The 13,252-nt window shown below is 33.7% G+C and overlaps 2 protein-coding genes across 2 annotated transcripts in view; one reads left to right on the forward strand and one right to left on the reverse strand.

Annotated features, from left to right (window-relative positions):
• Positions 1-39: 39 nt before the first annotated feature.
• Positions 40-13,252, reverse strand: part of LOC134244189 (uncharacterized) — a 30,190-nt gene continuing 16,977 nt past the window's right edge. Inside the window, exon 10 of the mRNA XM_062726459.1 lies at positions 40-2,968. Coding sequence (XP_062582443.1) covers positions 1,426-2,968 — 1,543 coding nt within the window. The 3' untranslated portion in view covers positions 40-1,425. The remainder of the gene's footprint in view (positions 2,969-13,252) is intronic.
• Positions 4,139-9,454, forward strand: LOC134244188 (large ribosomal subunit protein uL30-like). Its single transcript, XM_062726457.1, has 6 exons — positions 4,139-4,221; positions 4,519-4,618; positions 6,922-7,088; positions 7,935-8,072; positions 8,966-9,075; positions 9,207-9,454. The coding sequence occupies exons 1-6, from the start codon at positions 4,208-4,210 to the stop codon at positions 9,413-9,415; spliced, it is 738 nt and encodes a 245-aa protein (XP_062582441.1). The 5' UTR covers positions 4,139-4,207; the 3' UTR covers positions 9,416-9,454.

Below are 13,252 nucleotides of genomic sequence, written 5' to 3' on the forward strand. Positions count from 1 at the left end.
CATCTTGGAATGCACTTTACAAGAACATTAAAATTCATATTATAATCATAATGACTTTATTGATTAATAAACTGAAACAACTTGAAACAGACTAAGGTATATACATAAACAATGGTTCAACACTAGAGACTATATAGGGGTAATTAAAGAATATACATGTATATGCTCAAGTTATAGAATTCATGATCATGCAGTGAGTATTCCCTGAAGATTCTTGCAAACACATATAAACATATACACTGTGGATTTTATAAGTAATCTAGCAATTAACCTTACTTCATCCTTATATAATTTGGCAATAGAATGTAGAAAAAAGATTATAATTTTCTTATAGATATATATTTTTAAAGATTAAATATCAGCAACCAAAATGAATCCTTAAAATTTAATAAAGTTGAAGCTTTACTTGCAGATTGATGTAATTACTGTAGTACAAGGACTTTGAAACTGTACATGAACAAAAGGACCATGAACTACTACGGCTTAAACTGCAGTGTGCACCAAAAACTTTTTTTCAGCACTGCAGGCCTGGTCATGTAGTTTGTACATTAATCAGGATATTGCTTCACAGTGCATGAATTTACCAGGTAATCAACAACCTTTGATTGTAAAGAGAAGAAAAATGAGTCATTTTTTCATAATATATAAAAATAAATATAATAGTACTTGATACAATTAACTAAAGTCAGCCATATAGACACTTGGTTCTGTAATAAATTTTTACCTCATCGTATGATAATAATTTTAAAAAGACACAAGTGCTTGAGGTCAATCAAAATACCTCTGGTACCAATGATGACCATTGACCAACTTCAAGATCGATTCAGATGAATCTATATACATGATGTTTATCACAGTATATGAATAAGTCTAGTTTAAAGCATATCAAAATTTTCAGATCTGAGGGCACACATAATTTTTCCTTTGTAATTTATACATGTTATAGATGGTTCCTTTTTGACATGTATGCATTCTTATTATCATGTGATTATTGGTGCCAATTTGCAAAGCCAAAAAATTATATATGCTCATCAATTACACAAACTGGCCAAAAAGCTATTGCAACTATTAGTTGCATTGTATGCTCCTATGCAAAGGAAATTTCTGAACGAAGTAGTATGATAGTAAAGGTATTATTCATGCATGCAGAATGACTGTACAATTAACTTATTCCTGCATTTTTGGGCAGTCATTTTCTTCATCTGGTATCACAATAAGCATATACTCAAAAAGTAATCATTTATGATCTACAATTCAAAGTTTCTGTTTCTTTAATTTTACCCTTTTTGTTCTCCGTATTAAGATTTCACAGATTTATACTTCAGATTAAACTGCAGGATCAAATCGAATGCTATGCGAATATCATTGTGATATTAACCTCCAAAACGCCAGGAGAGTCCAAATTGAATCACAGTGTATCCCTCCTCAGTCTTGTTCCATCTCTTCCTCTACTCTCAGGTCGACAATTCCTGCCAGCATGTCTTGGAATCTTTCCTCCTCCCCAGAGAGGAAAGAGAGGATGATTTTGACCGCATCAGCGTCCACCCCAATAACGTCCAGCATGCGTGGGTCTTCAGGATCAGCAACGGGAGGGACCTTTCCGCTGTTCTTGAAGCAGATCGTGATGAGTGACGTGTTTCTCTTACTCTGCTTAAACTGTGCATAGTGATTTCTTATATCTTTTTGATCTTCTGTTGTAAGGTGGTCAGTCATGATGATAATTGCATCAACTCGCTCCAGATTCCCAAGAGCATATTGAAATGGTTCACCAAAATCAGTTGCTTCATAATCCTTTCTAGGCACTATGGATTCCAATACTTTCTCAGTGTCAAACAAGCCTTCTTCAGTTAGTGGGAAATCAAATCCTTGTCCTCTAGTGTTTTTACCTCCAAATGTGATGGTGTGGGCTGAACTGCTATACACATTTCTAAGAGTCATTGCTAAGGCAATAGCTGTCTGCTTGCAGTTCATTGATGGGATTCCAACAACATGGTTTTCCATTGCAATCTGAACATTTATTGCAATCAAGATATTCTTTGGCTGCATTTGTATCCTGTTAGAAGCCAACTGGATCATAAATGCTTTCGTTAGAGACTTAACAATATTAGGATTGACTGCCCATCTACGTTGGTTGCTGCGTAATTCACGTCCCCTCCTATAACCGTTAAGAGATGACAGAATCTGAATGGGATGTAGATAGGCTTGCTTTAAGATGTCTTGATTCTCAATTCTAGAGCAAACTCTCTTCTCTTCAACACTCCCAGGCTGAAGCAATCCAAATTTGGTAAGTTTGCCTAAATTTCTCAACAATGCAGTCATTGGCATCAAGTGAAGCAAGGCATTCCATACTTTTTTGAATCGCAAAAATTCATTGGGTATTTGTTCCCACGTCAGTTGTTGTTTTCTTATTATATTTATTAAGTCCTCTTCTGGTACATTTTTTTTCTTAATTGTCTCTACATCTTCTATGAATTCTACTACTCTTTGAGAAATTCTCCCCCCCTCTCTTTGTTTTAACTGAGTTGCCTTGGCTATACCTTTAGTAACATAGCACAAAATATACCTGATGTCTGTTGGACATCTGCCTGGATTTGGATGACAAGATTTGATCACTCTTTTGTGAGTTATTCCATGACGTTTCTTATACTTAGTCACATGTTTTGCCAGAAGCAATGGATCCTCAAGGTAACATGGGTTTTCTGTGTACCATCTAGCTATAGCTTTTCTGTGTTTTCTAGGCCATGATTTCAGATCCAACGACTTCTGACAGTAACTTATAAACAGAAACAAATGTCCTGGTATCTTACAAACTATCGGAAGAGCCTCATACGCTTTTTTGGAGACAGCCTGATTGGTGCTCCTGGCACATACTGCTAGGGTGTAGGCCAAAGGATAAAATCGGCAATTCATTTCGGATGCATCTTTTATCTTTTTAATCAGCTGTTCTCCTCCCCCTCTTTGAATAATTCTGAAATTAGAGGAATGCCATTAAATCCCTCAACTCTCAAGATATGTCAGGATGCCTAAAATTCATCTTCCATATTAGATATTTATCACAATAACAAGTACCCAATGTCTTTTACCATTTATCAATTTTTCAGAAACAATTAATGTTTAACTCATTTATAAAGAATTTTTCTATTAAGGAAACTTTAATTATATTGAACTCTTTGAAATACATCTTGCTATAAAATTTCCCAACAATAAAATTCGGCCTCTCCTATTAAGGAAACTTTAATTATATTGAACTCTTTGAACTTGGCCTCTCCAAAAAAAAAAAAAAAATTATAAATAAATAAAATAAAATAAACATCTGTTGGGGTAACCATCTCTTATCTGCAACTCCTCCTATACCACTGATTGAAATTTAATGAGAATTTCACAGAATCTTTGTTTATATATACTATAGTGCCATTGTGCACTTCCTTTTTTACTTTTTGATTGGACACTTTATTTTGGGTTTCCCAGAGCAAACCATGGACACTGCCATTCTTTCTATAATATTGAAAGGAACCAATTTCTTATCTGCAACTCCTCCTATACCACTGAATTAAATTTAATGAAACTTTCACAGATTCTTTATTACATTATGCCTTATTGTGCACCCACTATTTTTTTTTACTTTTTGATCTGACACTTTATTTTGAGTTTCTCAGCGCAAAACATGGACTTTGCCATTATAATAATATGGGAGGCGATGTGTATCATTTAGTGAGCTCAGTGCCCACACTTCCTCTAGTTTTAACTAGCAAAACACGGGCATGACATTGACAGGGTGTAGTTCTACTATCTCTGTATGTTAGATTGTTATAAACATATATGAGGGAAAAGAAGCTTTTACCTCAAAATAAGGTTCTCAAATGAACGTTCTAGAGTGCTGATACGTGGCGTATATACACTTCTGTCACTGCCAAAGCGTAGAAACCGCCATAATCTTAGAGTATCATCGCTGCGGCTTCCCATGTTTTCTGGGAGAAGAAACGAAAGTAGAATCCGAACAACGAGCCCGACATTTTTATATGATATATGCGGCATCGAAAAGTGAGAAAAGGATATAATTAAATACAATTGATCTCGTTTGTGGGTATAGCTTATTAATTTTCTAGTAAGCGAATCTGACAAATTATTAAAATGATTCAATGAAGAATACAAAGATTTATAAATATTATTACATGCAACCTTCTAAGCGGCCTTTTATGGTTTCAACATGGCCCCGGAAAAGTAAATTTCAACATGACTAACTAAATCCATAAACATCACGTTCATAAATATCAATTCCTCATTTTAAACCCCATTTCTGTCCTCAAAAATGATTGATTTGTAATGTCAAGTATATATATTGATTTAAATGTATGTGTTTTTATGTAAAATTGGAAGTCAACTGAGCTAAGATACTACGTTAAACTGTTGATAAACATTTATTCAATGGTGCTCAAGTATGATATATATGAAAATAAAATAGACACTGAAACGAACAACGAAATAACATTTGTTGACGTGGAATCCTTTTATTTTTAGTAAAAAGCTTCCGCGAGTGCCTGAAACTCTCTTGAAGAAGAGAAAGAGAAATGAAGAACTACGAGCTAAATTTGCCAACGCAAAGCTTGAAAATAAACGGGTAAGCAATAAACTATTATTTATATGTTTAGAGAAAAAGGTAATATGTTGATGATGCGGCCGTCAGGGCTAGCGCAGGTGAATTTGCCAAATTGGTACGACTAAACACTAATGTCACGTTTGAGTAGTGCTAATGATATTAAAGAACATTTAATCTACTTATATGTTGATGGTGCGACTGTTAGGGCATGGTGTGACTGTTAGGGCATGTGCAGAATGCCACAGGTACTTCTGTTGTTTATATTTAGGTCGGGTTTGTCAAACCGCACATGACATTTGATGCATATAGACTCTGACATCACATGACATAAGTAACAGGTTGGGCACACCCCACCAAATGGTCCTTTATGCCCCGTTTGGTAGACAATCTCCCATATCGGTGACATATTTTACTAACCATTTGGGGGAGAAAAAAAGGTTGTGTTCAATTCCATGGAGTGGCGTGGAATAGCGCATAATTATGAACCATGTGGAATAAAATATAGATATTTATCAGTGTTTTGAGTGAAAAAAATCAGAAATTCCAAGTGCAATTTTTTTGCGCAGTCATTCAAAAAATTGACAAAAACGTCGCATATGTAAACAAGTGCAATATTTTTTTGTTTTTTAATTTAAATGAAAATTCTCTCCTTCTCCAACTATGCTGCACCTGTAAATCATGTTCTTTACCTTTTATTTCGATTATCCAAGCAACCAATCAAATTATGCAAACCAATGAAAACAATGATCATTTTTAAACCTGATTAAAATTCAGATTTAACTACGGAGGCACATTTGTGTTAATTTTCAATTATGAAATCAAGAGAAAAATAAGTTTTAGCCTTTATTTCGTTTTATTTTGTAAGTAATGACTTTGTTCTCTATTACAATACTAAATGCAGTTGGATTATGATATAATTATTGTTTTAAAATGACGTACTTGGATCAAAAACAAGAATAATTGCAAAAGTCACTTTATGAATTTTTTAGTAAAAATTATTTATCAAATACCGTATAATCCCTATTAACCGCCCCTGCCCCTATTAGCGCCCCCTGGGTCTTTTTCAATTGTCAGGAAATAAGGGCCCCCTGTCAGTGATCAAAATCATCCAGAATCGCATCAAAAGTCCGCCATAATGTAGAAAGTGAAAATGAAACTTTGTTATTAGGTAACTCAAACATAAAATATATTCTTGAAAGTGAAAGATTTTTAGAACGACCTAATCATGTATTTCTGAAAGTGAAAGTTATACATACAAGTACAAAATTTGTTCTCCTCGTCTATTCCCTAATTTCGAGGTGGGAAAATGAGTCATATAGCATATTTTGCATGGATTATTTTAATTTAAAGGAAGTTAGACAATTTTTAGTGGTTCTCTATTATTTGGTTAAATTCAACAGTAGTATACATATTTAACCACAAAAGGTCACATGGAATCTGCAACTTCATCCTAAAAGAAAAACAACAAATATTAAGTTCAACTCTAGAAAAATTAATCTTTATAGCAGTAAGTGCCCACCATACCAGTAAAGCATGAGAAGCTCATGTTTAACAGGATTTCAGGGAGATAAATATTGATGAAAATCCAAAGAGAAATTGAAAGTCAACTCATCAAGAGTTAAACCACTGAATAAAATTGAATTTTTATCCAACAACTTACAAGACACAATAGATTTTTTTTTGATCGATTGATCAAGAAGTTCGGCTGTTACAGACAACTATGGGTATCGTTTTTATGAAGTTACGGAAATATTGCACATGGAAATTCGACCGATTTATGTTAATTGTGCGAGGAATATGTTCACTAAAATTCCCCAATGCCTATGCAAATGCGCTAAAAATTTAATAAAAATTGCAATAGAATAAAAAAGACCACCATTTAGTTAGTAACATACGTCACGGATATGGGAGATTGTCTACCAAACGAGGGATAAAGGACCATTTGGTGGGGTGTGCCCAACATGAGTAAGTTGTATTACCAAAAAGAAGCCTGACCAGGAGTGCTGAAAGTAAATGAAGAACGTTTTGTTTACTATTCATCTTCAATATTATCCATTAAATCAAGACGTGTTAATTTTTTGTTGAACTTATGTCGATATTTTGGTGAAAAAGTAGCTTTTACAAGTGATGCATTGTGAGTCCAGAGTAACTGCAGAAAAAAATCGTTTGGATCAATGTGCAAAGTCCGAATTTTTTCTTTGCCCAGGCTTTAAGAGCTCACATTGACACAGTTCAGTTTTTAGTGCCAACAGGTGATTTTAGCTGCAAATATGAGTACCTGGTAGGTGAAAATTGATTGTCTAAAAAAAAATTTTAATTTTCAGAAATTAAAAGAGAAGAAGAAGGTTATTTTCCGACGAGCAGAAAAGTACATTAAAGAGTACAGAGCTAAGGAGCGAGATGACATCCGAATGGCGAGACAAGCCAGAAAGAATGGAAATTTCTTTGTTCCTGATGAACCCAAGCTGGCATTTGTGATGAGAATCAGAGGGTAAACCATTTTGTCATGTTTGTGTGATATCAGTACTGCATTGTTTTAAAAGTGTGCAACTTAGGCTACATAAAATTGAAATTCTGGTTCTCAGGCTCGCACGCATCTGTTTTGAGGTAGCCACATTGCTAATTTTGTTGTATTTTTGATAAAATAAAGAGTTGGTATTGCGGAGACCAATCCGAAAAAAACAGTTCCGTCCTTATTTTTTCATAGTTTAGTATTCAAATATCACTTCCGGTAGCCATTTGCAAAGAGATTTTGCCTACTTCGTTTGAAAATACATTCGAAGACATTGCCTACGATGTTCACATGCTGATAAGCAATGGATAAAGCAAACCTTTTGATCAGACATGGAAAGTATATCTGTGAATAACAAAATTATCTTCATTTTAAGGAAGATTCGAAAATTATTATTAAAGAAACACCTCCCTCATCTACTTTATTGCCAATAAAATATTAAATAAAATGCCTCCCGCCTGCATCTATTTTGAAGAAAATTGGCCTGAGAACCAGAGAATTAAATTTAGATAGCCTTATCAACATTTGCAAGCAGACAAAAAAAGTATCACAGTGTAGCTTATTAGACCTATAGTACAAATGGCATATATACATGTACATCACATTATCATTACAAAATGAGTTATCATCCACTAGGAGCAACTTATTAAAATCGAAAAGCTTTTAACATTTAGATTTGCTTATTCTTCCTTCTGCTAGCAGGAGACAAAATTTTGATGAAACATTTTTCTCACTATAGATTTCCAAGTCCTTTGATTTTGAGTGTTTTGTATAAAACAATCATTTAAGTTGACAATATTTCAATTGCTGCTGCTCACTTTGTAGTATCAATGGAGTTCATCCCAAGCCCAGGAAGGTCATGCAGCTTTTCCGTTTGAGGCAGATCAACAATGGAGTGTTTGTGAGACTCAACAAAGCTACAGTTCACATGCTGAGAATTGCTGAGCCCTTCATTACATGGGGGTAAGGAAAGAAATATTAAAGCTGTTCCTACTATATATTCATGCAGTTGTACTTAGGCCAAAAAAAATTAATCAATAGTTTCTCAGGCACCGCCGCATCAGTTCAAAAACGGCCGCATTGATCAATTTTATTGACATATTGAAAAGGGAAGTAACTCAATTTTCAATTTTTCCAAGTTGAAAAAGAAAATCGAGTTATTCCCCTTTTCATAAATGCTAAGAAAGTCGTTTTTATTAGGAAAACAATACATTTCTTATAAATTTACAGTATTTTATGAGTTAACTTTTAAATAAATGTTTGGAATAATATTATTTAAAGTTGAATACATATTATAACTAATTTCAGAGAACAAAACTTAAGAATTAGTAGATATTATCATTTTATTGAACAAATGACTTTAAAATGGTAAAAGCTGCTTCAAAAAAAAAAAAAGAAGCCTGCCTGCTGCATTGAATTTTAAATTTTTTGGCCTGAGAAACTATTAAATAATTTTTTGGGGCCTTATATTGATATTTTGTTTGCTGCAATAAAACAGCTGACCATAAAACTACATATTATGCTAAATATGGATAAGAATAATTTTCCTGTTAATATATTATGCATATCAATGCTTTTATGCATATTCCATTCAGAAGCATGTAAATATTGATTTTTAAAATATGAATGGAAAACTGTGTGTCAAGTCAAAAGACCCTCTTTACAAAATGAAAAACTTTTTGGACACCAAGAAAATTATGTATAATATTAGAAGTGTAGTATTGAACTTTCAACTTTTCAGCTTTAGGAATGTCATTTACCCTTGATCAGGAAAAATTCCATTAAAAAACAACTTCATTGTGCAATGTATAAAGAGACGTTGAATTAACTTATTTTAAAGTTTTGTTGTATTTTAGGTACCCTAACCTCAAGAGTGTGCGAGAGTTGGTATACAAACGAGGATACGGAAAGGTCGGAAACCAGCGTGTCCCCCTCACAGACAACGCCATTATTGAGAAACAATTAGGTATAATGGTCATTGCTTTAAAAAGTTGTTATAGTTTGTATATAAATACGTTATTAATACTCTTAGTTCACTTTGACATGTTTTATGCACATACATGTATAGTGAGATCTTGGTGGAATTTTTTTTTTCAGGAAAATATGGTATCATCTGTATGGAAGATTTGATCCATGAGATCTACACAGTTGGACCTAACTTCAAATATGCTGCCAATTTCTTGTGGCCATTCAAACTGAACACACCCAACGGCGGCTGGAGAAGGAAGTATAACCACTTTAATGACGGAGGAGACTTTGGTCTGCGTGAGGACGGTGTTAACCCCCTGTTACGCAGAATGGTGTAAATCATATCTTGTGATACAATAAAGACAAGAAAAATATTGTTTAAAGTATTTGTTTCTATATGAAAAGTTAGGATTGAGGCTGATAGAAATTGAAAAGAGAGTTGCTTATTTGAGAAGAAAGCACACTATCCTGGGTGCTCAAAGTGCTCTTTTTCCCAATGAAACACAGTTAACAGGTATAATGTAGTACTGTATGCAGGGTTATTTTTGCCCCGTGTTATTTTCGCCCTTTCACATTTGGAAACAAGTTTGCCCTGTTTTAAATTTGCCCAGAGAGATTACTGTGTAAGATATTATACTGTTTACTTTGAATTCGTCCTGTTTTATTTTAAACATGCTCACTTCTAAAGAGGGCAAAAATTTCTCTGTATACAGTAACTATAAATGAGGACATTTGGGAGGATTTGATCTTCTAGGATTTTAGTGGATAGCATCAGTGTATAGAAGTTGTTTGCAAGGTACATGTATTTATTATAAATATTGCAGTTGTATGCTTGCCACAGAAATGATGTTGTCAGAGAGAAAGGTGATAATGTAGGTCAAGGCATTTGGGGGCTTGTGCAAGATATGGAAGATGTAAAAGGTCTAGTCGATAATAGTAACTGTTGCTGACTGTTTTGGTCACAGGTTTCTTGCCCGCATAAATATGGGATAATTGACAGACAAGGTGTGGACATGGATGGTCAGTATTCCATTTTAGTGGAGTAGCTGGGTAGCTCGATGTTAAATGAGCTTGTACTTGACATTAAGGGAGTTATGTTTTTGGTGATGCAGCATTAGAAAAAATCCATTTGTAGATATGTAACTCTATATGTTTAATGATATTGGTTTTCTCTAATGATCATGTCGAAAGCAAAGGTTGGGGAAAGTGTGAGTGAATGTATGTTTAGAACTATTAGCCAGATCAGCAGTAATTCTGAGAAGTGTTTTGGGAGTTAAATGTAAGCATACTGCAACCAAACAGCATATTAATTGGTGCATTGCTAGTACATGTACATGTATAACCAAAACCTACAATGACAAAGAGTCATTCCCCTTTCTATAGCAATTTTCATAGAAAGCGTTTTAACTCAAATTCATGCTTGCTCCTCATCAGATTTTATTAGGTTTTTTATTAAATTCATTATATTCATGTAAAGTTTATAAATAGCTCCTAAAAAGACTAAATTCTGAAATTGACATTTAATATTAATAAGTAATCTCCAGAGTTGCAAGGTGATGAGAGAAATTTGATGTTTAGTCTGTGTTCAAAAAGTAAACTAAGAAAATGGTACATGAAGAATCATCAAAAGTTGACTAAGTTTAAAGATGAAAAACCAAGAGAAAGGGTCCTAATTCAGGCAGTAGTAAGTAAAGTGAATATAAGCTTGATATTTGAAATAATTAATACACTTAACAGGAATGTTAGATAGGAAGAACTATGAACTCTATCAACTCTTGATTCCCGCCTACATTTTGCACCCATTAAATTCAATATTAATGGCAATTAGGCCATCTTTGTTTAATACAAAGAACAGTTCTATGGTAATTGATTAATCATTTTAATTCCAGTGCTAGATAGTAAATTATCATTAATTCCAGCTTTTGAAAAAAGGGGTGTAGACGATATTTTCTGGTGAAATCGAACTTTCAAGAATCACCATATTTTGAAATAGTCTTAAATAAGATAAAATGTATCTCATATCTTTTCTTATGTTTTACGCAAATAAACAGAACATATATAATATAAAATACAATTATTTAGTTGTAAATAGCTTTAAAATTGGTGAAAAATCAGCATTTTTTTCATTTTCTGTCTATAAGCATATGTTCCCCCCCCCCCCCCCCCCCCCCCCCCCCCCCCCCCCCCCCCGTGAAACACAAAAAGCTTTGGCATAAATTTGTAAAATGACAGTACATATTACCTGTAAAAAGGAATTTTTGTTTCACGGGGGGGGAAAGATGTTTTAAAAATATTTTCCGTTTTCCGTTGCTTTCTATAGTGAAAAACACAAGTTTTACCAAAATTATAGAGTTATCTCTCTTTGATATCCCAAATAAGTAACGTTTTATGAAAATTCATATAAATATCTATAAATATTTTGAAAATCATTCGAATATGTTAACTTTTGAGAATTGACTTAGAGGTAGGCGGGAGAACAATACTATCGTTCGTAGTTCTTTATTCCTTATCTGTAAAAGGCTAATAAAACCTGAATCATGAATCTCCTCTTTCAGTTTGAATATGTTGACAATGTTTGCTTACTCCAAGAATTCCATGCACCCATCAATTTTCTTGATATTTTCAATAAACAAAAAAAATGTGTTTGTGAAAACTGATGCCTCCATATGGCAGCTTATGATGAGGGTCGAATTCTCTCAAATGCATGCCATTAAACTCCAAAGGTCAAGATCAAAAGTGTTGGTACCCAAAGGAAGGTTTTGTTACATTAGGAAATCACCTGTGAAATATAAAAAGGCCCAGTTCTCACTGTCCAAAAGTTATGACCAAGGTTAAAGTTTTAAAAAGTGGGTCAAACTCCTAGGTTATGGTAAAAAGGTCAAAAATATTTATACGTGTACCAGCTGAAAGGTCCTGGCACAAGAAATAGTACACATGTGAAGTATGAAAGCCCTAGCTCCCACTCTTCAAAAATTATGGCCATAAGGTTAAAGTGTGGTATTTTATGTGAAAGAGGTCAGATTTGGTGAAACCCAAAGAAAGATCTTGTCACAGGGAATACACCTGTGAAATATGAAAGCCATAGCTCTACCCACTCAATAGTTGTGGAATAGGTTAAAGTTGGCAATTTAACAAACAAACAGACAGTACAAAAACGATGTAAGTACCCCTGGGGTCTTTTGATCCATAGGCATAAAGTGATACAACTAGATGATTATTATTGGAAAGTAAATTGTATGTATTATTAACTGGAAAAAAATCAATGAAATTTAAAGGTGCTAATAATAACTCCTTGGCTCACGTGATCATGACCCGATATTTTGGTGTTTTTTTATGCACCGGAATGGAAAGATCATGGGGGTATATTGTTTTTGTGCTGTCTGTTTGTCTCTCTGTCTGTCTGTTGTCAACTTTATCCTAGCCCATAACTATTGAGTGGATAGAGTTATGGCTTTTATTTTTCACAGGTGTATTCCTTGCAACAAGACCTTTCCATGGATACCACCAAATTTGACCTTGGATTTTGACCTACTTTTACAAAAAAATAATTTGACCTCTTGACCTGGGAGTTTGACCTACTTTTACAAAAAAAAAATACCACACTTTAACCTTGGCCATAACTTTAAAACAGAGCTATGATCTAAGAGTTGAACCCACTTTTTACTAGTATAAACTTTTACCTTGGTCATAACTTTTGAACAGTTATAAAAAAGGCTTTCATATTGCAAAGGTGTATCCCTTAAAGTAACAAGACCTTCCTTTGGGTACCAACACTTTTAACCTTGACCTTTGGAGTTCAACATGCATTTGAGAGAATTCAACCCTTGCCATACAGGCATATGTGTTTCACAAACACATCTTGTTTAGTCTGATATCTGTTTTCATTTATTATATATTCAAATTAATACTCAGGAGCCACTGGAACAATTCATCCCATTTAACTTGCCATGCAAGATACAAACACCAACATAATGATGTTCATAGTAGCTGATTTTATTACTAACAATTAAGAATAAATAAATACAGAAAGAATTTTAATTCATGAAAAAAACATAGTAGCAAAAAAATTCAGAAAATATATGGCAATTTTAATTGCTCTCAACAAATAAACATTTTTCAACAAATGTACCTTCCAAAAGAGTATAAGTAAATGAGTATAATGGCCAAGCCTATAG

The sequence above is a fragment of the Saccostrea cucullata genome, unplaced genomic scaffold, assembly GCF_032062105.1.
Source record: "Saccostrea cucullata isolate Sc308-1 unplaced genomic scaffold, CSIRO_AGI_Scuc_v1 ctg512, whole genome shotgun sequence".
Lineage (NCBI taxonomy): Eukaryota > Metazoa > Mollusca > Bivalvia > Ostreida > Ostreidae > Saccostrea > Saccostrea cuccullata.